The 27,168-nt window shown below is 49.7% G+C and overlaps 1 protein-coding gene across 2 annotated transcripts in view; it reads right to left on the bottom strand.

The window, feature by feature from the left end:
* The window catches only part of NHERF4 (NHERF family PDZ scaffold protein 4), a 98,960-nt gene that overhangs the window by 7,649 nt on the left and 64,143 nt on the right, over window positions 1-27,168 (bottom strand). Inside the window, exons 8-10 of one of the 2 annotated variants that reach the window (XM_073656622.1) lie at window positions 24,850-25,046; window positions 22,758-22,862; window positions 20,350-20,445 (exon numbers count right to left, since the gene is read on the bottom strand). In XM_073656622.1, coding sequence (XP_073512723.1) covers window positions 20,365-20,445; window positions 22,758-22,862; window positions 24,850-25,046 — 383 coding nt within the window. In that variant the 3' untranslated portion in view covers window positions 20,350-20,364. The remainder of the gene's footprint in view (window positions 1-20,349; window positions 20,446-22,757; window positions 22,863-24,849; window positions 25,047-27,168) is intronic. The other variant, XM_073656623.1, reaches the window with a different exon arrangement.

Here is a 27,168-nt window from a genome sequence, read left to right as displayed (position 1 = left end):
TTGGTGTGGTACACTGCTGATCTGGGGTGTTGTCTTGGTTTAGTCTACCCAGATTTACCATATTAGGGATATTTTACAGTGCCTGCAAAGTTAAGAGGTCTTTTACATCTTTTGGCTGACATGTCCATACCTCTTTTTTTTATAATACTGTTTGTATACTATATGTGTTTTAATTGTTTTTAAATTTTGCTTGTGTATTGTTAATAAAGATTTTTGATATTCTTCATTATCAGTGTGACAGGTACCGGAATCTGGGAAAATCAGTACTGTTAGCACTGTTCCCAGGCGTCAGGTGCTGAATCCAACTCTCATCATCTTCGCCTGGTCTCCCTATGATCAGCCGACCAGGCAACACTGATGAGAGTTATAGTGGGCACCCACCATCTGTGCATAATGCGCATTAAATAAATTAACAAAAAAATGACGTGGGGGTCCCCCTTATTGTTCCCAACCAGCTGTGGGAAAGCAGACAGCTGGGGGCTGGTACTATTATTCTGGGATGAGGCCAATAGCCATAAATGTCCCCAACCTATTAATAACAGCTCATAGTTGTTTGCTTAGCCTTTACTGGTTATTAAATGGGGGACCCAAAAAAATGACGTGGGATCCCCCCTATTTTTAATAACCAGAAAAGGCTAAACAGACAGCTGCAGGCTGATACTAATAGGCTGGGAAGGGGCCATGGATATTGGACCCCTCCCAGCCTAATAACACCAGCCCTCAACTGCCACAGAATTGGCACATCCATTAGATGCACCAATTCTGATGATTAGCCTCAGCTCTTTCCACTTGCCCTTGTGCATTGGCAAGTGGGGTAATAGTTTTGGGGTTGATGTCAGCTGTTTTATGTCCGATGACATCAAGCCCAATGGTTAGTAATGGAGAGTTGTCTATCAGACACCCTCATTACTAACTCCAAAGTCAAAAGTATTAAAAACACACTGAGAAAAGTCCTTTAATTGAAAAAAAACACTCCTTGACCCTCTTTTAGCCATTTATTCCCATAAAAATCAAAGTTATACTCATCTGTTCGCCGTAATTCCATAATAAAGAGGTCCTACGATGATCCCCCAACTCTGCTACTTCCGGATGGTGTGTTGGGAGGTGACATCAGTAATGTGACCGCTCAGCATGCCAGCCAGAGCACAATGAGAGTACCGTGATAAATTTCCGGCTTAAGTGACGAGCGGTGACGTAATTAAGGTTATCGCAGGTCACAGATAGTGGTTCCCACGGTAAGCTCTGTGTGAGCTGGCCTATAAACTGAAGTAACCTTACTGACATCACCGTTCGCAGCATGAGTCATCAGTGTGCACATGTACGAGACGTATTGCGGACCGTGCTGCCGGCAAAAAACAGACATGTCTACATGTTTCGTACACGGACACACGGTCCATGGGAGCACACTGACATGTGCGCAGACCCATAGATTTGAGTGTATCTGCGTGTGTCAGTGTCTCCAGTACATGTGAAAACTGTCACCATACGTACTGGAGACACTGACATGTGAAGTAGGCCTTACTGTACCAGCAAAAGCTATAAGGTTTCAGAAATATCAAGCACACTGTAGCGCCGGCGTCCCTGCCCTCTGCTAGGCAGGGACGCTGTTCCCCTCACCTCTCTGCTCCGTGCCCGGCGTCCTCCTCCCGCTCTGCTGGCAGCGCGCGCTCCTTCCCGGCCACTGTGCTTAGGGCGCGCGCGCGCGCTCTCCCTCCCTCTTAAAGGGGCCGCGCGCGCCGTCCTAAGGAGTCCCCGGCCAATGGCCGGAGGACTTCACCATATATAAGGCACCTCCTCCAAAATGGAGGTGCCCGAGCAATGTTGTTGCACTGTTCACTACTCTGCTTCAGCCCTCAGGTCCCGTTGCCAGTTACCTGCCAGATACCTGCCAGATTCCTGCCAGCTTGCTGTCTTTTCCTGCCTGATTATCTGCTACCTGCCTGCTAGTCTGAGGTCCGACGGTCTGCCTTACTACTCCTGTCAGTCTGTCTAAGGACCAGCCTGTCCGCTCACCTGGGAGCGCACTTCAGCCACCTGCCTGCTTGCCTGAGGTCCGACGGTCTGCCTTCCAACTCCTGTCAGTCTGTCTATGGACCAGCTTGCCTGCTCACCTGGGAGCACACATCTGCTACCTGCCTGCTAGCCTACCTGGAGGCTCCGCCGTCACGTGCTGTGACCACCTGCCTGTCCAGTGACTCCTGCCCGCTCACCTGGGAGCGCTCACCTGCTGCATGTCTGCTAGCCTACCTGGAGGCTCTGCCGTCACGTGCTGTGACCACCCGCCTGTCCAGAGACTTCTGCCCGCTCACCTGGGAGCGCTCATCTGCCGCCTGTCTGTTGGTCTTCCTGGAGGCTCCGCCGTCACATGCTGTGACCACCCGTTCATCCAGAGACTCTCGCCTGCTCACCTGGGAGCTCACGTCTATCATCAGCCGCCACAGGTCGTACCAACCCTTTACCCAGAGACTGCCCCGGTCACTTGCCGTGACCATCTGCCCGTTCATCCAGAGACTGCCCCGGTCACTTGCCGTGACCATCTGCCCGTTCATTCAGAGACTGCCCCGGTCACTTGCCGTGACCTCCAGCCCGTTCACTCAGAGACTGTCCCGGTCACCTGCTGTGACTTCCTGCCCGTCTTCCCTGGTCGCCACCCGCTCCCTTACAAGGACCGCCCCCTTGTATAGTAGCTCAGAGGTTCCGCCTCCCAGACCCGTTACAGTTTGCTCGGGCCATGGAACCCGGTGGCACCCAAGCTCCCTCGCTCTCGGACCTGTGTCATGAACTGTCCCGTCAAAGGTCCCAACAGGAGTCCATCCTGGGTCACCTGCGGAATGTCAATACTCACCTGAACACTCTGACTGCTCCACCAGCAACCTCCGCCAGTGCCATATCTTGCAATCCGGCAGCTCCGCTGCCCACTAATACCATGGTATCCTACCCCGGACCCCGGCTTTCTGCACCTCCTCGCTTCGGAGGCGACTCCGCCCAGGCTCGGGGCTTCATAAATCAGTGCACCCTGCACTTTGAACTATTGTCCCACCAGTTTAACTCCGACCGAGCCAAAATTGCATTCATCATGTCCCATCTCACCGGGGAGGCCCTGGCCTGGCTAAATCCTCTATGGGAGAGAGGAGACCCCCTGGTGTCCAACTTGCCTGCTTTTCTCACGGCTTTCCGGAAAGTCTTCGACGAACCCGGACGGAAGACCTCATCCGCATCATCACTGCTACGCCTCCGTCAGGGAAGTCTCACCGTGGGCCAATATGCCATACGGTTCCGTACCCTTGCCTCGGAGCTGGCCTGGGATAACGACGCTCTGGTATCCGTCTTCTGGGAGGGTCTGTCCGGCCGTATTAAAGATGAACTTGCCGGTCGGGACATCCCTACCACTCTCGATGACCTAATAACACTTGCCACCCGGATTGACCTACGGTTCCAGGAGCGTGCCAAAGAGGTCACCCGTGAAAGGAGGTTACCACGTCTAGCTCCTACTTTTCAGAAACCCGTCACTCCCTCCGTCTCTACCCAGGTACACTCTCCTGAGCCTATGCAGGTCGACCAGACCAAGATGGTCAAAACCCGTCAGGACTTACGCCGTGCCGAGGGGAGCTGCTTCTACTGTGGCAGTAAGGAGCACCGGATCCGTACCTGCCCGGAGAGGTCGGGAAACGCCTGTGTCTAGGTTCGCTCAGAGAGGTCGACCTAGACAAGAATAAATCCTCTCCATCTCTGCTATTGTCAGTCTCAATCGTCTGCGGGGAGAACCGTTATTTCGAACTAGCCCAACTTGACTCTGGAGCAGCCGGGAATCTTATTTCACAGTCCCTGGTAGAGAAATACCGCATCCCCACCAAACCTCTGGCTGTACCCTTGTCTGTTGCTGCCGTGGATGGGGGTCTCTTACCACGCCCCATCCAACTCATCACCGAATCCATTACTCTGCAGGTGGGAATGCTGCATTCTGAGAGTATCTCCTTTCATGTTCTGCCTGGACTCTCCCACGCCCTCTTGCTAGGCCTACCTTGGCTCCAGAGACATGCACCCGTGCTTGACTGGCAGACCGGAGAAGTCCTTCGCTGGGGACAGGACTGCCATAAGACCTGTCTGGTTCCCGTTCATCCCGTCCGTCCTTCTCCTACCCCAGCTAATCTACCTGGACTTCCGATTCCTTATTGGTCTTATGCTGATGTCTTTAATAAAAAGGAAGCGGAGACACTACCCCCTCATAGACCATACGACTGCCCTATCGACCTGTTACCTGGTACTACTCCTCTCCGTGGGCGTATTTATCCATTATCCGCTGCTGAGACCCGGTCGATGTCCGAATATATTGAGGAGAATCTGGCCAGGGGATTCATCCGGAAATCTACCTCCCCGGCGGGAGCAGGCTTCTTTTTCGTCAAAAAGAAGGACGGCTCTCTCCGTCCCTGTATAGACTATAGAGGCCTTAACCAGATCACGGTGAAGAATAAGTACCCCCTTCCGCTCATTCCGGAGTTATTTGATCGTCTGAGGGGGGCTAGAATCTTCACCAAACTGGACCTCCGTGGGGCATACAACCTGGTTCGTATCCGTCAGGGGGATGAATGGAAGATGGCATTCAACACCCGGGACGGCCACTATGAATATCTGGTAATGCCCTTTGGTCTCTGTAACGCTCCTGCCGTCTTTCAAGAGTTGGTCAATGACATCTTCCGGGACCTTCTCTACTCCTGCGTAGTGGTGTACCTGGACGACATCTTGGTCTTCTCTCCGGATCTCCAGACTCACCGGAGGGACGTTCGTCAGGTCCTGCTCAGGCTCAGGCAGAATCACCTCTTCGCTAAATACGAGAAGTGCCTCTTTGAGCAGACCTCGCTTCCGTTTTTGGGCTACATTATTTCTCAGACCGGCCTACGAATGGATCCAGAGAAACTGTCTGCCATCGAGAAATGGCCTCGACCGGAGGGGTTGAAGGCCATTCAGCGATTCCTGGACTTCGCTAACTACTGCCGCCTCTTCATACCACACTTCTCTTCCCGGACCGCCCCAATTTCCGCGCTCACCCGTAAGGGTACTAATCCCAAAGAGTGGCCGCCCGAAGCAGAGGAGGCCTTTCTTTCCCTAAAACAGGCCTTCTCTTCCGCCCCGGTGCTGCATCGCCCGGACGGCAACAAGCAGTTCTTCCTGGAAGTTGACGCCTCCTCCTCTGGAGCCGGAGCGGTACTTACTCAAAAATCATCTTCCGGGAGAATGGTAACTTGTGGCTTCTTCTCCAAACTCTTCTCCTCTTCTGAGCGCAACTATTCCATAGGAGACCGAGAGTTATTGGCCATCAAGCTGGCATTGGAGGAGTGGCGTTACCTGCTCGAGGGGGCTCTTCACCCGGTAATAATTTACACTGACCACAAGAACTTGGCTTACCTCCAGCATGCCCAGAGACTTAACCCGCGCCAAGCCCGGTGGTCCTTGTTTTTTGCTCGCTTTGATTTTGTTCTTCATTTTCGCCCGGCTGACAAAAACGTCAAAGCAGACGCCTTGTCCCGATCCTTTCTGGTGTCCGATCTCGAGGAAGAACCTAAACATATCATCGATCCCGCCAGAGTAATGCAGGTGGCTCCCGTGAGTTTAAATCGTCTCCCTCCCGGTAAGACGTTTGTTTCAGTACCTGATCGGAAGAAGATCCTACACTGGGGCCATTCGTCTAAACTAGCTGGCCACGCCGGTCAGAAAAAGACCCTCCAGCTTATTGCCCGGCACTACTGGTGGCCTACCCTGCACAAGGACGTAATAGACTTTGTTTCTGCCTGTGAGTCCTGCGCCCGCAACAAAGTCCCGAGACACCTGCCAGCCGGTCGCCTCCTTCCGCTTCCTGTGCCTGCTGCCCCCTGGCAGCATATTGCTATGGACTTCATAACTGATCTCCCCGTCTCCGCCGGTTGTACGGTCATTTGGGTGGTCGCTGATCGCTTTTCCAAGATGGCTCACTTTATTCCCCTGCCAGCCCTCCCGTCTGCACCCGAGCTGGCTAAAGACTTTATCCGCCACATCTTCCGTCTTCATGGCCTGCCCCTCCACATCGTGTCGGATCGTGGGGTACAGTTCACCTCACGTTTCTGGAGAGCCACTTGTAAACTGCTAGACGTCACCCTGGACTTCTCTTCCGCTTACCACCCACAGTCCAATGGTCAAGTGGAGCGGATCAATCAGAACCTGACCAGTTACCTCCGGCACTTCGTTAATGCCCATCATTCAGACTGGGTGGATCTCCTACCATGGGCCGAGTTCTCTTATAACAATCACGAGAGCGAATCCTCCTCCAAATCCCCGTTTTTTGTAGTCTTCGGTCAGCATCCTCGGATTCCTTTTCCTGTCTCCACCTCTGTGGACAACCCGGCTGCGGAATCTCTCGTTAGCAAATTTTCCTCCATTTGGGAGAGTACCCGATCCGCACTCCTTCAGTCGTCCGAACGGATGAAAAGACACGCTGACAAAAAACGCCTGGATCCTCCACAATTTCGTCCTGGAGATAAAGTCTGGCTCTCATCTAAATATGTCCGACTCAAGATACCTTCTTACAAGTTAGGGCCTCGGTTCATCGGTCCTCTGGAGGTCATCAGTCAGATCAACCCGGTGGCCTATAAATTGAAACTCCCGGCCAACTTACGGATCCCTAACTCCTTCCATGTATCTCTCCTCAAACCTGTGGTACTTAACTCTTTTTCCAAGTCTACAGGTACGCCTCCTGCTCCGGTTTCTGCTGAGGACGAGTTTGAGGTAGAGAACATTCTTGCCACCAAAAGGGTAAGAGGAAAGACCTTTTTTCTAGTAGATTGGAAGGGGTTTGGTCCTGAGGAGAGAACGTGGGAGCCCCGGGAGAACATCCATGCCCCTCTTATCCTAGCTAAATTTCTGTCTGGCCTAAAAAAGGGGGGGCCTAAAGGGGGGGGTACTGTAGCGCCGGCGTCCCTGCCCTCTGCTAGGCAGGGACGCTGTTCCCCTCACCTCTCTGCTCCGTGCCCGGCGTCCTCCTCCCGCTCTGCTGGCAGCGCGCGCTCCTTCCCGGCCACTGTGCTTAGGGCGCGCGCGCGCGCTCTCCCTCCCTCTTAAAGGGGCCGCGCGCGCCGTCCTAAGGAGTCCCCGGCCAATGGCCGGAGGACTTCACCATATATAAGGCACCTCCTCCAAAATGGAGGTGCCCGAGCAATGTTGTTGAACTGTTCACTACTCTGCTTCAGCCCTCAGGTCCCGTTGCCAGTTACCTGCCAGATACCTGCCAGATTCCTGCCAGCTTGCTGTCTTTTCCTGCCTGATTATCTGCTACCTGCCTGCTAGTCTGAGGTCCGACGGTCTGCCTTACTACTCCTGTCAGTCTGTCTAAGGACCAGCCTGTCCGCTCACCTGGGAGCGCACTTCAGCCACCTGCCTGCTTGCCTGAGGTCCGACGGTCTGCCTTCCAACTCCTGTCAGTCTGTCTATGGACCAGCTTGCCTGCTCACCTGGGAGCACACATCTGCTACCTGCCTGCTAGCCTACCTGGAGGCTCCGCCGTCACGTGCTGTGACCACCTGCCTGTCCAGTGACTCCTGCCCGCTCACCTGGGAGCGCTCACCTGCTGCCTGTCTGCTAGCCTACCTGGAGGCTCTGCCGTCACGTGCTGTGACCACCCGCCTGTCCAGAGACTTCTGCCCGCTCACCTGGGAGCGCTCATCTGCCGCCTGTCTGTTGGTCTTCCTGGAGGCTCCGCCGTCACATGCTGTGACCACCCGTTCATCCAGAGACTCTCGCCTGCTCACCTGGGAGCTCACGTCTATCATCAGCCGCCACAGGTCGTACCAACCCATTACCCAGAGACTGCCCCGGTCACTTGCCGTGACCATCTGCCCGTTCATCCAGAGACTGCCCCGGTCACTTGCCGTGACCATCTGCCCGTTCATTCAGAGACTGCCCCGGTCATTTGCCATGACCTCCAGCCCGTTCACTCAGAGACTGTCCCGGTCACCTGCTGTGACTTCCTGCCCGTCTTCCCTGGTCGCCACCCGCTCCCTTACAAGGACCGCCCCCTTGTATAGTAGCTCAGAGGTTCCGCCTCCCAGACCCGTTACACACACGCTTGTTTTTTATTTTTCTGACTGAATTGGAAAACTGCGTTTTTTAAATCTGCTGCAAGCTAATTCTTTCAGTGTTTTTTTTCAAAATAGAAAGCAATGAGGAAGTGCAAAAACGCTTAAAAATGCAAACATGCAATTTTGCTGCATTTTTGATGAGTAAAACAAACTTTATTAATCATGCACTCTAGAAAAAAACACTGCAAAAGTCACATGTGAACATAGCCTAATTGCAGATGGCACAATGCACAGCTCGCAGGGTGGGGGACACAGCAGGAATGAGCACAGTCCCAGAAATGAGCGTCACTGATGACACTGCGTAGTGACCGCAGCCTTTGCACCATGCCTTGATGACTCTTCATTTGAGTATCTTAGCATGTGTGACACCCCAGGGGTCTGGTTGCCACAGTAATAGAGATATTATATTTGAGAGCAAGTGGGAGGTTTCTCTGGTCAGGATCCCTAAACATGCAACACGGTCCGCCCAGACCTGGGAGGGGAGGAATCTGCCCTTTTAAACTGGGTCTGGGGCGGGATTAGAGCAGTCAGAGTGAAGCTGCAGACAGAGTCAGAGTCTGGAGGAGATCAGGAGCTCTGGAGGAGCAGTAGCAGAAGTCCAGGGGCTGGAGCTGAGCAGAGTTCGCCCTGGACGAAGATACTAAAGCCGGACACAGGAGTCCGAGGCTGTGGGGACTGATATACACCCAGCAGCAGAAACCAGCCGGCAGGGGATTCCAGGTCCTCTGGCCATAGAAGCCCGGAGGCTCCGTCACAGAGAAGGGACCAGCGCCGCCATCCAGGAGCGGAGGCTAACAGAAGGCCCCAAGTCACCAGCCATACGGGTGAGCACCACACGGTATACTCAGGGACGTGGGCTACTTGTAACTGCTGACAGCAAGGTAGCCAGGAAGAGTGCAGATAAACGGGGAGGCCTACAACTCCACCTGGCCAGGGGAACTCCTGCTTGCTCGCAGACTGACCAGGCCCCTTATACTAGCCAGTACTCCCGGGAGGGTCTGCCTTGTACCATCAGTAAAGACCCTGAACTGCACCACACGTCTCTGTGATTCCTTGCCGCACCAGCACCATTAGTACTGGGACCCTCACACCATCACTCCCATCATCTTCCACCTTAGCTGCCCTGAGGCAATACTTCTCCCGTGGGGAGTCATCCCATACTCGGCTGCGCAAACAACATCAGCCTCAGCGGTCTGCAGCGCAGCGGCGGTCCCCACTGACCGCAATCCACGGGTGGCGTAGTCGGACACTTATTCCAATACAAATAGACTGCCACTGGTTTGACCACCCTGGGCACGGACCGGGTCACCGCCACGGAGAACTACAACCCCCAGCGATCCGGCTCCGGGTATTCCACAGCAGCAGCACAGGCCCAGGGGGCGCGTCAACTCTGGCGTAGTCGGCAGGATTTCGTGCCCGCAACCACCGGGTACTGCGTGCCTGAAAAAGACTTTTGAACTTACCAGTGGTGAAGTTTCCCGCCGTCCGGAGTCGTTTCCCGCCATCCGGAGCCGATTCCCGCCATCAGACGCCATCTTGGACCGTTTCCCGCCGTCTTCTGCCTTCTTCCCGCCATCCGCAGCTGCTTCCCGCCTTCGGACGCCATCTTCGGGACGCCGCACGAGAAGAAGAGGGGCGTGGACTCCGAAAGCGCGCGAGATCCGAAGCTCCGCCCCACGCTCCGCCCCACGCTCTGACGCTGCGCAAGGTCCTGGAAGCCGCGGCCTACAGAAGAAGAGCATCGCAAGGTAGGCCACGGTCCACTAGGGGGGAGGAGGATGCCGGATACCGAGGGGAGCTCCACTGCCACAGCCACCGCCAGCGCAACCGCTGCAGCAGTCATGCCATTCACCATGCCCTATATCTCGGAGGCAACCTGGCTACCCCAGTACTCAGGGGAGTCACATACTCTAAATGACTTTAGAGAAAGACTGGATAGCCTCTTCCAGGTGTACCCCCTCTCAGAAGAGCAAAAAGTGAGCATCCTGGTGGCCCAATTAATCGGGGCAGCCCAAAGGGAGGTAAAGTCCTGGCCACCTGGGAGGAAGAGGACTGTCAGAGACATACTAACCCGGCTGAAAGACACCTTTGACACCCGCACCTCAGCCGAAATAAAACTAAGATTTTATGGGTGAAAACAACGGGCACATGAGAGTATAAGAGACTATGCTCTAAACCTACAAGAGGCCCTGAGAGCCATTAAGCAGGCAGACACTGACAGCGTGGGAAATGAAGATAAGCTGTTGACTGAACAATTTATTGAGGGTCTACTGTGCAATGCCCACGGAACCCAGTTGCTGGCAATGGCCTTACAGGACCCTGACCTGGACTTTGCACAGTTCAAGGACAGAGCCATCCGGGTGCTCCGAGAACCGGCACCAGGTGGCGCTGTGACCCACAGGCGCCCTGCTATCACTTACCACCAGGAGACGGCGCCCTTGTCTGCAGGGCCTGTGGGAGCTGATGCGCAGGCTTTAAACAGTGACCCGGCTACAGACCTGCACCATCAGGTCCAAGAGCTGACTAAGAGCGTTGCCGCGCTAACAAGAACTGTGCAGTCTTTACAGGTCTCTTCTCCAGGAAAGATCCAGCTGGCATCCGGACCAGAGGACGTCCCGTGGCGCCGACTGAGGAGGACCCCACCGGCCAGAGGAAGACCCAGCGGCAGATACAACGAGGACGGACAACCCATCTGCCGCCGCTGCAATCAACCCGGACATGTGGCAAGGTACTGTCATTTAAACGGGCACAACCTGGGGTAGAGGGCCAACCCCCAGGCATAAGACCATCAGGCCCATCAAACTGGCGTGATAAATACGTAGGGGGACGTCCAATCTTGCCTGTGGTACTGGATGGCATTCCTATGAGTGCCCTACTAGACACTGGGTCACAGGTGACCACCATCCCGTACGTGCTCTTTAAACAGTACTGGAATGACTCTGACATAACCCGCTACCCAGATGACGACCTGAGTATCATCGCCAGCAATGGTCAGCCCGTGCCGCAGGTGGGATTCAAAAAGGTGACCATTAAGATCGGTAAAGTCGAACTGGCGGCACAAGGACTGATTATAGTGGACATAGACCGTCATGAGAGTCACCCTAGAATAACCTTGGGAACTAATGTGATTGAAAATTGTCTTGCAGAGGTGATTCTCATTTTACAGTAGGTTGCCAAGAACGCCAGTTCTGGCCAGCAGCGTGTGCTCCAAAAAGAGATCCGGGCACTGATGAAGCGGCAACAGGTGGAACTATCTGGTGGTGAGATAGGTAGCGTGAGAATGTGTGACCCGTTCCCTATTGCCGTGCCCCCAAAAAGTGAGATGATGATTTCGTGCCGGGCAGCTATTGGTCTAAGAGGTAGAGACTACCAAGCAATGGTAGAACCCGTCTACTCAGACAGTAGGCCCACCATTTTGACAGCACGGGGGGTGGTCGATGTACGCCATGGGAGGGTGCCCGTTCGCATCATAAATATCGGGGAGAGAGAAGTACACCTGCCCCGGTATGCCACGCTAGCCAAATTGTTCACCATAAACCAGAATTCTGTACAGGCCGTGGAACCCTTGCCTCCATCTCAACCAGAGGAAGGTAACGGCTCTAAGAAACCAATGGAGGACTGGTGTCAGCAACTGCATTTGGGTACTGACTCCACTCCCTCACACCAGAAACAGGGAGTCTATCGGGTGGTTCGAGAGTACGAGAGAGTGTTTAGCAAACACCCGCTAGACTTCGGGCGAGTAAAGGGGGTAGAACACCACATCCCCACGGGAGACCATCCTCCCATAAAGGAGAGATACCGACCCGTACCCCCGGCACACTACCAACACGCCAAGGGGATGCTTAGAGACATGAAGGAGGCTGGGGTAATCAGGGACAGCTGTAGCCCCTGGGCAGCTCCACTAGTCTTAGTGAAAAAGAAAGACAACACCATGAGAATGTGTGTAGACTACAGGAAGGTCAACCGTATCACACACAAAGATGCGTACCCGTTACCAAGGATAGAAGAGTCCTTAGCTGCATTAAAATCTGCTAACTTCTTCTCTACTTTGGATCTCACTAGCGGGTACTGGCAGGTTCCTGTAGCAGAGGCGGACCGGGAGAAGACCGCATTCACCACCCCGATGGGTCTCAGTGAATTTAACTGCATGCCGTTCGGGCTCTGCAACGCACCAGGAACCTTCCAACGGTTGATGGAATGCTGTCTGGGACACCGGAACTTCGAGACGGTCCTGTTATACCTGGACGATATCATCGTCTATTCCAAGACCTACGAGGACCACCTGAAACACCTGGCAGAAGTGTTCGAAGCTCTGGCAAACTACGGCCTAAAGGTGAAACCCTCCAAGTGTCACCTCCTGAAACCAGGGTACAATACCTGGGACACGTGGTGAGTGCTGACGGAGTGGCTCCTGACCCTGATAAGATCACCGTGATTAAGGACTGGCCAAGACCCTCCAGCATAAAGGAAGTGCGGCAGTTCCTCGGGTTGGTAGGCTACTACCGAAGATTCATTCCCGGTTTCACCAAAATGGCAGCCCCTATGCAGGACCTCCTGATAGGTCAATCTCGGAAAGCCAAAAACCAGAAGCCACCCTTCAGGTGGGAAAAGCTGGAAGAGGAGTCCTTTTGCCAGCTGAAGATGGCCCTCACGGGGGATGAAATCCTGGCATATCCAGACTACAGCCAGCCCTTTATCCTCCACACGGACGCAAGCAACATCGGGCTAGGAGCCGTACTGTCCCAGATCCAGCAAGGGAAAGAACGGGTAATCGCTTATGCCAGCCGAAAGCTACGGCCCACGGAGAGGAACCCTGAGAATTATAGCTCATTCAAGCTGGAGTTCCTGGCAGTAGTGTGGGCAGTGACCGAACGTTTCAAGCATTACCTTGCCTCCTCCAAATTCACCGTGTACACGGATAACAACCCGTTGACACACCTGGACACTGCAAGGCTCGGTGCCCTGGAACAGAGATGGATGGCCCGCCTGTCCAACTTTGAATTCACCATCAAATACCGGGCAGGACGATCAAATGCCAACGCGGATGCCCTGTCTAGAATGCCGAACTTACCGGACGTAGGGGAAGATCCAGAAGATCTGGAAGAAGTTGAGCTCCCTGCGTTCCACCGTCATGGGATTACCCTGTATTCCCACCGCGTGAAGGACAGGCGCTCCGTGACGTTCAATCCCTTGCCCCACTACAACTGGGCGGAGACGCAAGACAGTGATCCCGCAGTCCATTTGGTGACGGAAATGCTGACCCAGGCAGATGCCCGTCTTGACCCAGATGCTCCGGAGGAGACCAAGCAACTGTGGAAGGAGAAAAGTAAGCTGTTCCTCTACAGGGAGAAGCTGTGCCGGAGAATGGTTAACTCTCGAACGCATGAGTTGACCTGGCAGGTAGTGGTCCCAAGACGAGACGCGGCTATGGTTCTGGAGGCATGCCACAACGGAGCAGGACACTTCGGATGGAAGAAGCTGGAGTTCTTGTTGCGTGAACGGTTCTACTGGGTAGGCATGAGAGGAGCCATCGAGAGGTGGTGCAGAGACTGTGGCCCGTGCCACCTGAGAAGAAAAGACTGTGCCAGCCAGAAGACTCCCCTGCAGCCCATCATCACCAGACAGCCACTGGAACTGGTAGCCCTGGACCATGTGAAACTGGCTCCAAGCAGATCTGGGTATGTCTACGCCCTCACCATCGTAGATCATTACTCCCGGTTCCTGGTGGTGGTCCCGGTCAAGGACTTAACGGCTCAAACAGCAGCTAGAGCCTTCCAGCAGCACTTCTGCTGTCCACACGGGTACCCAGACCAAGTGTTGACAGACCAAGGACCAGCCTTCGAAGCGGAGGTCTTCCAGGAGTTCTGCAACCTGTATGGCTGCAAGAAGATAAGAACAACGCCCTATCACCCTCAAACCAATCGACTCTGCGAGAAGATGAACCAGGTGGTGATAGATCTGCTAAAAACACTTCCCCTGGAAGAACGCAGTCTGTGGCCTGAGAAACTGCCTGATCTGGTGGACCTGTATAACCACATCCCTGTAGGTTCCACCAACTGTACCCCGGCTTACCTAATGAGAGCAAGACCTGGTAAGCAGCCTATTGACCTGGATATGGGAGTCCTGACGCCTGAGGACACCTCGCCAGAGGCAGACTGGGATACAGAACGGCAGCAGCAGTATCGGAAAGTACAGGAGAGCGTCGAGCGAAGTCTGTCTCAAGCTAGAGAAAGGCAAGAGAAGGCTTATAACCAGTATGCTCCCGCTGTTCCCCTGGTACCTGGAGAGCAGGTCTTGAAGAGGAAGAGGCGGCTCCACAAGTTGGACGACCAGTGGGAGAAGGACCCGTACACCGTACTGCCATCAAGCCATGAGAACCCAAAAATCTGCGTAATCAGTAAGGATGGAGGAGAAACCACAGCCATTGTCTCCAGAGACCACCTGAAGAAGTGTCCCGAGCAGCTGCAAAGCTCTGAAGAAGATCAAGAAAACCCTCAACCCGCAGAGGAAAGGGAAGAAATGATCAGTACCGTACTCGGAGACTTCCCCCGGTCTTGGACACAAGTAAACGGCGCTGTCGTGGTACCCGTCCTCACCTTTCTCCAGCCAGCCCCGCAAGTGCCTACAGAGGAACCGGTAGAGCTGGAAGAGCAGCTGGCCCAAGAGGCAGAAGAGTCCACACCAGCAGTACAGGAGGATCAACCCTCTGCTAGTAGTGAGCCTGCCGTGCCCCTAGTGAGCCAAAGAGTGCGCAGAAAGCTGCCCAGCTTGCCCATAACACCTCCTACACCCTGTAGTGCAGAACCAGTTAGTGAGCTCCGTAGGTCCACTAGAGTCACTAGAGGTCAGATACCCGCTCGCTGGAGAATCTAAACCAATGCACTGTAAAGTTGACTGTTTATTGAAAAATGTTTATGGTTTATGTTTGTTGCCTGTTACTAATTATGTTTCTCAGTTACCCTGCAGATTTATTTGGACTAACAGGTTATGGACACTGGATAACCGGAACAGTTTTGTAGATAGTTGCACCTTGGTGCCTCTTGCGAAGACGGCCGCGGAAGAGAAAACCTGTCTGGCGTGGCCTCCTTGCGGCCCAAAGTAGTTAGTCTACCCTTGCAGCCACGCCCAAGGACAACGCAAGGGGTTTGCTTTGGACAGGTCCCCTATTCTGTGCCAAGACTTCGCCTTGTTGGGTGACATGGACACCCCCTTTGTTTCATAAACTTCACCTTGGGTGATATGGACACCCGGTCACGGAAACGCCGTGACCTCTACAGACTAAAGTTTCTTGTGAATATGTTATTGTATTATTGTTATACCTTGTATTTATGTTTCTTTAAAAAAATGTGTTTAGTCCCGGAGTACTAAAATTTACTAGGGGGGAATGTGACACCCCAGGGGTCTGGTTGCCACAGTAATAGAGATATTATATCTGAGAGCAAGTGGGAGGTTTCTCTGGTCAGGATCCCTAAACATGCAACACGGTCCGCCCAGACCTGGGAGGGGAGGAATCTGCCCTTTTAAACTGGGTCTGGGGCGGGATTAGAGCAGTCAGAGTGAAGCTGCAGGCAGAGTCAGAGTCTGGAGAGGGAAAGTGAGATCAGGAGCTCTGGAGGAGCAGTAGCAGAAGTCCAGGGGCTGGAGCTGAGCAGAGTTCGCCCTGGACGAAGATACTAAAGCCGGACACAGGAGTCCGAGGCTGTGGGGACTGATATACACCCAGCAGCAGAAACCAGCCGGCAGGGGATTCCAGGTCCTCTGGCCATAGAAGCCCGGAGGCTCAGTCACAGAGAAGGGACCAGCGCCGCCATCCAGGAGCGGAGGCTAACAGAAGGCCCCAAGTCACCAGCCATACGGGTGAGCACCACACGGTATACTCAGGGACGTGGGCTACTTGTAACCGCTGACAGCAAGGTAGCCAGGAAGAGTGCAGATAAACGGGGAGGCCTACAACTCCACCTGGCCAGGGGAACTCCTGCTTGCTCGCAGACTGACCAGGCCCCTTATACTAGCCAGTACTCCCGGGAGGGTCTGCCTTGTACCATCAGTAAAGACCCTGAACTGCACCACACGTCTCTGTGATTCCTTGCCGCACCAGCACCATTAGTACTGGGACCCTCACACCATCACTCCCATCATCTTCCACCTTAGCTGCCCTGAGGTAATACTTCTCCCGTGGGGAGTCATCCCATACTCGGCTGCGCAAACAACATCAGCCTCAGCGGTCTGCAGCGCAGCGGCGGTCCCCACTGACCGCAATCCACGGGTGGCGTAGTCGGACACTTATTCCAATACAAATAGACTGCCACTGGTTTGACCACCCTGGGCACGGACCGGGTCACCGCCACGGAGAACTACAACCCCCAGCGATCCGGGTATTCCCCCTGCACAGCAGCAGCAGCACAGGCCCAGGGGGCGCGTCACATGCACTGAGATTCTCAAACAAAGTGTCATCATATAGGAAATAGGGAAAAAAAATCGAATAGCAGTTAAATAGTGTAGTTGGGGCTGGATAGGGAGTTTCTAATACAAGTGTATTAGAAAATAGCTTAGATTACTGCACTAAATAGATAGGGATTTAGAATGAAATTTAGACTTCAGACCACGACTTTAATAATACTCTATAGTCCTCCACTTTCTAATAACCCCTCAAATCCCTACACCAAGTAAGAAACTCTTCATCTCTCCCTCCATCCTCCCCATTCATCTCACCTCCTCCTCCAAATTATTCCTCAACATTCAATCCTGGATCTCCAAACACAGACAGCCACCTCATGCTCTCTCTTGCTCCCACCTGCTAACACTTTCTCTGCTCCTCCTCACTGCTGGAGATATCTCTCCAAATCCTGGTCCTCCTCGCCATATCCCCAAAGTCACTTCTACCTCCTATCCACGACCTTCCTCAAACTGTCGCAACCCTTCTAACCTCATACCCATCCAACTAATACCCACCTCCTCAGCTATACTAACAGGAGCTCTATGGAACGCTCGCTCTGTCTGCAACAAACTTTCCTTCATCCACGATCTTTTCATTACAAACAAACTCTCCTTCCTCGCCATCACCGAAACCTGGCTCACCCCCTCTGACACAGCCTCCCCAGCTGCCCTTTCATATGGCGGATTCCACCTTTCCCACACCCCCCGCCCCAATGGCAAACATGGTGGAGGCGTAGGTTTCCTCCTATCAGAACTCTGCGCTTTCACCAAAATCCCACTGCCACCCTCCGTTACACTCCCCTCTTTTGAGGTGCACTGTGTGCGCATCTATTCCCCCTCCAACCTCCAACTGGCCGTCGTTTACCGACCCCCAGGGCAAGCCACACCTTCTTAGACCATTTCACTACCTGGCTGCTTCACTTCCTTTCCACTGACATCCCCACTATCATAATGAGTGACTTCAACATCCCCATTGACACTCCCCACTCGTCTGTCTCTAAGCTCCTATCCCTCACTTCCTCCTTTGGACTCACTCAATGGTCTTCCACACCCACCCACAAAGATGGCCACACACTGGACCTCATCTTCACCCGCCTCTGTTCCCTATCTAACCTCTCTAACTCACCACTCCCTCTCTCTGACCATAACCTCCTCACATTCTCTACCCTCTCCTCTCCGGGTGCACAATCCCCACTCCACAAACTCACACACCCTCGCAGAAATCTCAAACACCTTGACCTACACTCTCTCTCTGAATCCCTCCTTCCTCTCACAGACATAAATTCCTTGCACGATGCAGACGTTGCTGCTGCTTCATATAACACCACAATAGCTTCAGCTCTAGACTCGATCGTCCCTCTCACACACACCACACCTCGCACATTCAACAGGCAACCCTGGCACACTAAACTTACCAAAGAACTGCGCCGGGCCTCCAGGGTTGCGGAGCGGAGATGGAAAAGGTCTCACTCCATCGAGCACTTCATCGCATTCAAGCAATCCCTCACTAATTTCAAGTCCGCACTCACTACAGCAAAACAAACCTACTTCTCATCTCTCATATCCTCCCTATCTCACAACCCTAAACAGCTATTTAACACTTTCAACTCTCTCCTTCGTCCGCCAGCACCTCCTCCCTCTTCTCTCATCTCAGCCGACGACTTTGCCTCATTCTTCAAACAGAAGATTGACACCATCAGACAAAACTTTGGCCTAAAGTCCACACAACCCCTCCTCATATCTACTCAACCCTCCTCCTCCAAACCCCACTTCTCCACCATTACAGAAGGTCAAGTCTCCTCTTTACTCTCCAAATCACACCTCACCACCTGCGAACTTGACCCAATCCCATCCCACCTCATCACTAACCTCACCACAGTCCTCATCCCAACCCTAACCCACCCCTTCAATCTATCACTAACAACCGGAGTCTTCCCCTCATGTTTCAAACATGCCACAATCACACCCATCCTCAAAAAGCCCTCCCTTGACCCTTCCTCTCTGACCAGCTACCGCCCCATATCATTCCTCCCCTTTGCCTCAAAACTTCTAGAACAACATGTCCATTCTGAACTGTCCTCCCACCTCTCCTCCTGCTCCCTCTTCGACCGTCTACAATCTGGCTTCCGACCGCATCACTCGACTGAAACTGCCCTGACCAAAGTCACCAACGACCTACTAAATGCCAAATCCAAGCAACACTACTCTATCCTCCTCCTTCTGGACCTGTCATCTGCCTTTGACACAGTGGACCATTCCCTCTTACTCCAGATTCTCTCATCTCTTGGCATCACGGACTTGGCTCTATCTTGGATCTCCTCATACTTAACAGACAGGACATTCAGCGTCTCCCACTCACGCACCACCTCCTCATCTCGCCCCCTATCTGTCGGTGTCCCCCAAGGTTCAGTTCTAGGACCTCTGCTCTTCTCCATCTACACCTTCGGCCTGGGACAGCTCATAGAGTCTCACGGCTTTCAGTATCACCTCTATGCTGACGACACACAGATCTACCTCTCTGGACCCGATATCTCCTCCCTACTAACCAGAATCCCACAATGTCTGTCCGCCATCTCATCCTTCTTCTCCGACAGATTTCTAAAACTCAACATGGATAAAACAGAGTTCATCATCTTTCCACCCTCTCATTCACATCCCCCATCCGACCTATCCATCAACGTCAATGGCTGTTCACTCTCCCCAGTCCCACAAGCTCGCTGCCTTGGGGTAACCCTGGACTCTGATCTCTCCTTCAAGCCACATATCCAAGCCCTTTCCACCTCCTGCCGACTCCAACTCAAAAACATCTCCCGGATCCGTGCATTCCTCAGCAAAGACTCTGCAAAAACACTAGTGCATGCCCTCATCATATCCCGCCTCGACTACTGCAACCTCCTGCTCCGTGGCCTCCCTTCCAATACTCTTGCACCTCTCCAATCTATCCTAAACTCTGCTGCTCGACTAATCCACCTGTCCCCCCGCTATTCCCCGGCCTCTCCTCTCTGTTAATCCCTTCACTGGCTCCCCATTGCCCAGAGAATTCAGTTCAAAACTCTAACCATGGCATACAAAGCCATCCACAACCTGTCTCCCCCATACATCTGTGACCTAGTCTCCCGGTACTTACCTGCACGCAACCTCCGATCCTCACAAGATCTCCTTCTCTACTCCCCTCTTATCTCCTCCTCCCACAATCGTATACAAGATTTCTCCCGTGCTTCCCCCCTACTCTGGAACTCTCTACCCCAACATATCAGACTCTAGCCGACCGTGGAAACCTTCAAAAGGAACCTGAAGACCCACCTCTTCCGACAAGCCTACAACCTGCAGTAAACACCACTGCACGACCAGCTCTACCCTCACCTACTGTATCCTCACCCATCCCTTGTAGACTGTGAGCCCTCGCGGGCAGGGTCCTCGCTCCTCCTGTACCAGTCGCTGACTCGTTTTGTTAAGTTTATGTAAATGCTTTTGTTATGTATATTCCTATCACATGTAAAGCGCCATGGAATAAATGGCGCTATAATAATAAATAATAATAATAATAATACAACAGCTTAATTTCTCTTATGCCAAATAACTTCTCATCCCTCACCAATGATAGAGCCTGCATAATTTTTTCTCTGGATTAGCTGTCTTTTTAGTTTGGCCTCATTAGACATCTGCTTTTATCTCATTCATGAAAAATGGACCATTTTTTCAGTGGGCTGGATCCATTTTTGGTCCATGTATGAGCTTTTACAATTTGTGTCATCTGTTTTTCTCGTATGAAAAATAGAAATCAATACAGAGATTTTCAAAGCTTCACCTATCAGCTGCTCAGCTACTTAGATAACACATGGAGGCCTACGAATACTATCCGTTTTTCCCCATAGACCAAGTCATTTGAATGGGAGAGTTTGATCTGCAAATCAGAAAAGAAATGGACATATCTCAATTATTATTTGCAAATCTTTTTAATACAATAGGTGCATGTTCCATCCATTAAAAACACAGACCATGTGTGGAAATAACAAACATTTGGAAGAGGTCTGACTGTTGGCAACATCAAATAGACTGTCAGTCTAACGCAGTGTTGGCAAACCAATGGCACACCTTCCAGGGGTGCACTCAGAGTCCCCTCTGTGGGCACCCACACCATCGCCACAGCACTACAGAGCTCATGCACTACAGTAGAGGGTGCGACCGTGACCTGGTCCATGTGGGAGGGAGCCCGTTAATGACAGAGCTTATTTCAGCAGGATGGACATCCAGCTGCAATAGGCGCTGGCATCGATGTGTCCCTCTCTCACATGACCCGGTCATGATCACACCCTCTGTGACGCGATTGTTGCGCCCCTGCACAGAGCTAAAACAGGTGAAAGTTGGTCCATTTTTGCAAAAGAGAAAAAGCTGATGTCTTATCATACCAAGAAGAATAATTTCAGAACTTTTTCCACCTTTAATATCACCCATAATCTGTAAAAATCCATTGAGAAACAAACTGAAATCTTTTTGGGTGGAAAAGGAAAACTAAAGAAGTAAAATAATATGGTTGAATAAATATGCACACCCTTAAACTAATACTTTGTTGAAGTACCCTTTGAATTTATGACAGCATTCACATCTAGAATTGACAATCTTTGCCCACTCTTCCTTGCAGTAGCTCCAAACCTGTCAAATTGTGAAGGAATCTTCTGTGTACAGCGCCCTCTTCAGGTCACCCACTGATTTTCAATTGTATCCAGCTATGGGCTCTGACTAGGCCATTCCAAATTTTAGATTTTCTTATGACGGAGCCATTCTTTTGATGATTTGGAGGTATACTTGGGGTCACTGTCATGCTGAAAGGTGAGATTCCTCTTCAGCTTTTTAGCAGAGGACTGAAGGTTTTATTGCAAAATTGACTGATATTTTGAACTTTTAAAAATTTCCTCTACATTAACTAAAGCCATAGTTCTAGCTGCCAAAATATAGCCCAAAAGTATAATGCTGCCTCCACCATGTCTCACTGTGGGTATGGATTTTTTTTTGGTGATGAGCAGTGCTGGCTTGTGCCAAACATAACTTTTGGATTGATGGCCAAAAAGTTTAACCTTGATCTCATCAGATTTTAACATGTTTTCCCATTCATTCAGCAGACTTGGTGTAGATTTTGGCAAAACATAGCCAGGCTTGAATGTTTTTCTTTTCAAGAAAAGGTTTCTATATTTTCACCCTACTCCACAGAACAGACATATGAAGAATATGGAGATTGTTGTCACATACAATACACAACTAGTACTTACCAGAAATTATTGCAGCTCCTGTAATGTTGCTGTTGGCTTCTTGGCAGCCTCTCAAACCAATTTTCTTCTTGTCTTTTCATCGAATTTTGAGGGACATCCAGTGCTAGGTAATGTCACTGTTGTGCAAAATTTAAGCCACATCTTGATGACCGTCTTCAGTGTTCTATGGAGTCTCTAATGACTTGAAAAAATTTTTGTACACTTCTCCTTACTGATAACGTTCAACAGTGAGATCCCTTTGCATTGTTCTAAGTTGATTACGGACCATGGCTTCCAGTGTAAAATGCAACTAACAAAATCTCAGGAAAATCCTACAAGAACAGCTAAACATAATATGGAGTTGATCAGAATCACTGTAAATGATGGCGGCTGTGTGCTGACTACTATTTAACATGAGTGTAAATGTGATTCCCTAATTCTAAACACAACCATATCCCCAATTATAAGAGGGTGTTTACACTTATGCAACCAAATTATTTTAGTTTTGTTGTTTTTATTTTCCCCTCAATATTTCAGTTTATTTCTCAAAGAATTTGTACAGATTATGAGTGGGAAAAGTTCTGAAATGCTTCTTCTTGGTATGATTTTTACATGATAAAAACCTGACATTTTAACAGGGGTGTGTAGACTTTTTATATACATATACGCATAGCATTTATATTGTATTTTTGTATTTTCTGTCCCAGCATTTGACTGTTCCCAAACTCCAGTCCTCACAGCCCCCCACAGGTCATGTTTTCAGGATTTCCATAGTATTGCCCAGGTGAGAAAATTCCTGAGGCCTTGACAATACTTCCATCACCTGTGCAATGCTAAGGAAATCCTGAAAACATGATCTGTTGGGTGCCGTGAGGATTGGAGTTTGGGAACTTGCATTAGGCCTGCTTGATACTATTTTTAAAATGCTTGAGCAAATATTAAGAAAATAACAAATACAAAAATATATCACCTCTGTAATACTGGATGAGAGTGATTCTCTTTGATTTGAGTGATCACCTTCTGAAGATTTAACTCGACTGATATCTTCATAAAAAAGCAGAGGTGAGGTTTCAATCTGATTGAGAAAAAACATGGAGTATAAAATAACCAAATAGTTTATGAAAAGTTTTTAAATCTACATCTAATTTTGTTTACTTACATTTTCAGGTAAACAGGTTTTCAGCATCATTAAAACATTCATTTACTGGGACCTTTTTCCTTTTAAAGGGAATCTGTTAGTAGGATCAACCCTCCTAAGCCGTCTATAAGGGCATGTAGGTCATAGAAAGTCAAATAAAATGATACCTTGATATCTGTGATCTGATGTCTTATTCCAGAGAAATCCATGTTTTTCTTATATGTAAATGAGCTGATCAGAGCTATGGGCCGGACACTGATCTGCTGGAGACTCTGCCTCCAGAGATTTTTGTAAATGAAAGGCGGCATTACTTGTGAGACAAGTAAGTAACACAAAACAGTAGAACTTAACTTTCTCTCCTTACAAACACGTTAGCAGCTGCAGCTCTCACAGCTCTGCTGTATTGCAACACTGTTGCAATCCTATCTGCTTGTGAGGTGGAAGCTGAAGCAAATAGCGGAAACTTGCACATGTGTCAGTTATAATCACATTTACTATAATCTCTGGAGGGAGATTCTCAAGCAGATCTGTGTCTGGGCCATAATCCTGATCAGCTCACTTACATATAAGAAAAATGTGGATTTCTCTGGAATAAGACATCAGATCGCAGATGTATCATTTTATTTTATTCAGTTTCCTATAACGTACATTCTCATATAGACGACTTAGGAGGGATGATCCTACTGAAAAATTCCCTTTAATACTATGTCTCATTACATGTACTATATATGAACAAATTAATTCTAGTGGAATTGAATTTTCAAATTTTACAAAAATTCATATTCTTCAGAATATAGATTATTTTGCAATTGTCTTCACACAAATTCAGGAATAGGGCGACCAGCTGTGGCCGCCATGTTGCTGAATTGTAGGGGGCCGTTAAAAAAACATAATAATAATACTCACTTCCCTGATCATTTGTCCCTCTGCTCCCGTAGGTGAGACTTGTGAGCGGTGAGGTGAGTATTCAGAGCATAGTGAAGAGAAATCAATTTGCATCAAATAAATTCAATGAGAATCAAATTTCCATGAAAATTTTTTATGATTTTAGTAAAGTGTACCAGTCATCTCAGTTAATGTATTACAATATGAAGTCACATGGGTGTGTGTGAGAAATTACACAATTTCTGGTTATTATATTACTGTATTCTGCATTTTAAACCAGTTTTCCCCTCTGAAGGCTCTTTCTCTATGTTTCAGATACGCAGGTGCATTCAACACCAACTGCAATGGGTGTCTGAGTGTGGTGTTTGTCCAGAAGATTAAACCATCATGAACAAGGTAAGTATATAGAACTTTCTGCTTTATTATTAGGATAAAACTGCAACACATTTCGATTTCAAACTCAGGAATCTTCCTCCGGTATAAAAATACATCCATTCAATTCAAATTATAAACCAACTAATCCCTGACACGTGTTCCAGGGAGCTTTCCCCTCTTCACTACAAAACAAGAGGTCCCTTGTTTGGAACTGTTGAGGGACAAACACCCCAAAATATGTGTCAGGCATTAGAAAAGTTTATATTTAGAATTGAACAGATGTATTTTTATCTAACAGGAAAAATCCTGTTCTAACCTTCTCAGGGCAAATGTTTGTTTTTTTTTCCATCTGTATGATGCCTCCTGCTTATGATTGGACAATGCCATGCAGGGGGAAAAGTACTCTTCCCCAAAGAAGAATCTCTCCTAACGTGATTGAGAGGGAAATTAGAACAGAAATGTAACAAGGCAATTACTTTGCAACGGAGATGGAAAATAAAAAAATAATTTTACTTAGCTCTGCAGCCACTATTACATGATGTGGCAAGTTTAACATGCTACACTTTAAACATCCGACTGTTCATTTTCACATGAGTTTTAACCTTTTCTCACATTTTTGACCATTTTATTAATAATTGTAATGCCTCCCTAGGCCTTTAATTACCTCACTGTAGAATCTGTCCCCTTCATTGCTGATTACAAGCAGAGTTACTTGTTTTCCACTTTCCTGAATGAGACTAACAATGTCTTCATGTTCCAATCCCTCCACACTCTGTCCATTCACTCCTAATAGACGGTCTCCTTCACGCATTCCGGAAACTTCTGCTGGAAGTCCTGGGTCCAGCTCACGCAGAAACTGACCTGGAAAAAAGAAGCATAATACTTTAAAGTCCGTAGTATAATACTTACAAGGTCTACATACATTGGTCCCAATTCAAGACCGGTGATATTCATGCAAGAAGACACCTTTGAAAAGTAAGAATTCAGTCACTATCTCACTGACCATAAGAATAATTTTAACATTTTGACAAGACTGAGTTTCATAGAACATTTCTTTTAACTCCTAACATGAAAGTAAGGTAAATAATTTAACTTTCATTTCAAAATCTTCAGTTTTGCGTAAAAATAAATGCACCCCACATGAAAAACTACTACATGTAGTATTTTGGATGACCTCCATGTGTTTTAAAGACAGCACCAAGTTTTCTATGCATGGAATGAACAAGTTGGAGACATATTGCAACATCTACGTTTTTCCATTCACCAATATGACGTCTTTTAGAGCCCAGATTCTGAATAGAGAGTGATGTCAAACTCCCTTCAGAATTCCCCATAAATGTATGATTGCGTTCAGATGAGGAAACATACTCCTGGAATCATTTATGCTGAGCACTGTATATGTATAGTGTTTGTCCCTGTTCAGAAAACTATGGGCTATAAGCTGCGGTAGTTATAACGAAACAAACTGAGCATTACTTACTAGTGATGATCGAGCACTAAAATGCTTGAGTGCTCGTTACTCGAATCAAGCTCGTGTGCTCGATTCGGGTAACGAAAATAATGGAAGTCAATGGGAAACTCAAGCATTTTTCCGGAAAACCCTAACAAGAAGGCGAGGTGGGGTGGGGACAGGAAAATCACTGATATGATTGGAAATAGTGTTCAAATGGAATGGGAAAGAGAAAAAAAATTGCCTTCTCCCCTCTTTAATAGCCTGGCCATCTCTCACTATATTTCCCCGCCGACTATGACTACAGTAGATGACATAGTAGAGAGGGGATAAAAGTACACCCATCAGCAGTCACCGGTAAATGTAATTTTAACATTTTACTACCTTATCTGGGCATGTGGTGTGTGTGATATGGTCAGACACATTTTGTTTAATGTAAATTTATTAAACACATTATAAACATCATACAAAGAACATGGATAGACGATGAGGGGAATCGCAACAGATGAAATAATGTACTGAGGATAGTATTATGTTTATACATAGACGGGGTAACAAAACACCCTGGTCACAACCCTGGGAATCAAGCATATAATTGCACAATGCCCTCTGACAAAATAAATAAATAAATTCATATAGAGCTAATGAGTATTAGTTGTAAACACAGAGATAGCATGAAACAATCTATTAGCCCCAGGGTAAGAGGCAGGGGAAAAGGGTAAAAGAAATCCCCAGTATGTAGATTGTTATGTGCGGAAGCTGACCAGAATACCAATAGGCATGTTGTAGCTGGTATTCAACTACTCCCCTCTGCTACTCACAAAGCCTTACCAATATATGTAATGTGGAGTTACAGAGCGGGGTCATGTCGCACATCAGTTGGTGAGCTGGCACTTGCAAGTGCAGTTGCAGCACTGCCAAACTGGCAGCAGCTGTAGCTAACGTGCGGAAGTGGGTGTACACCCGCGCGTACCTTCACAAGTAGCTCAGGCAAATCTGGGTAGGTTTTCAGAAACCACTGAACTACCAAGTTGAGCATGTGGGCCAGGCATGGTATGTGTACGAGCTTGACAAGCTTCAGAGCCACCACCAGGTTATGGCCGTTATCACACATGACCATGCCTCGTTGTATGTTTAGCGGTGAGAGCCACAGATCTGTTTGGTCTGTTATACCTTTCAACCACTCGGCGATGGTGTGCTGTTTGTCACCTAAGCAAATTAGTTTCAGCAGAGCCTGTTGCTGCTTCACCGAGGCAGTGCTGCAGTGCTTCCAGCTTGCGATTGATATGGACGACGTGCTCCGAGATGACTATTCAGAGATTGAGGATGAGGTTGTGCACGAACTAGTGTAGGAGGTGATGGAATTAGGGTCTGCAATCCTAGGCTTCGGTAGAACGTTTGCCTTCCCAGGGAGCAACTCGGTCCCAGCCTCCACTAGTTTCACCCACTGTGCCATCAGGAAAATGTAGCGTCCCTGGCCACAAGCACTTATCCACGTGTCGGTCATTAAGTGGACCTTGCCAGTAACTGCGT

This window comes from Phyllobates terribilis, unplaced genomic scaffold (genome assembly GCF_046119375.1).
Source record: "Phyllobates terribilis strain yellow unplaced genomic scaffold, ASM4611937v1 Scaffold_12__6_contigs__length_324123572, whole genome shotgun sequence".
NCBI classification, from domain to species: domain Eukaryota; kingdom Metazoa; phylum Chordata; class Amphibia; order Anura; family Dendrobatidae; genus Phyllobates; species Phyllobates terribilis.
The sequence above is the reverse complement of the archived record's forward strand: the minus strand, read 5'-3'. Positions and strand labels throughout refer to the sequence as shown.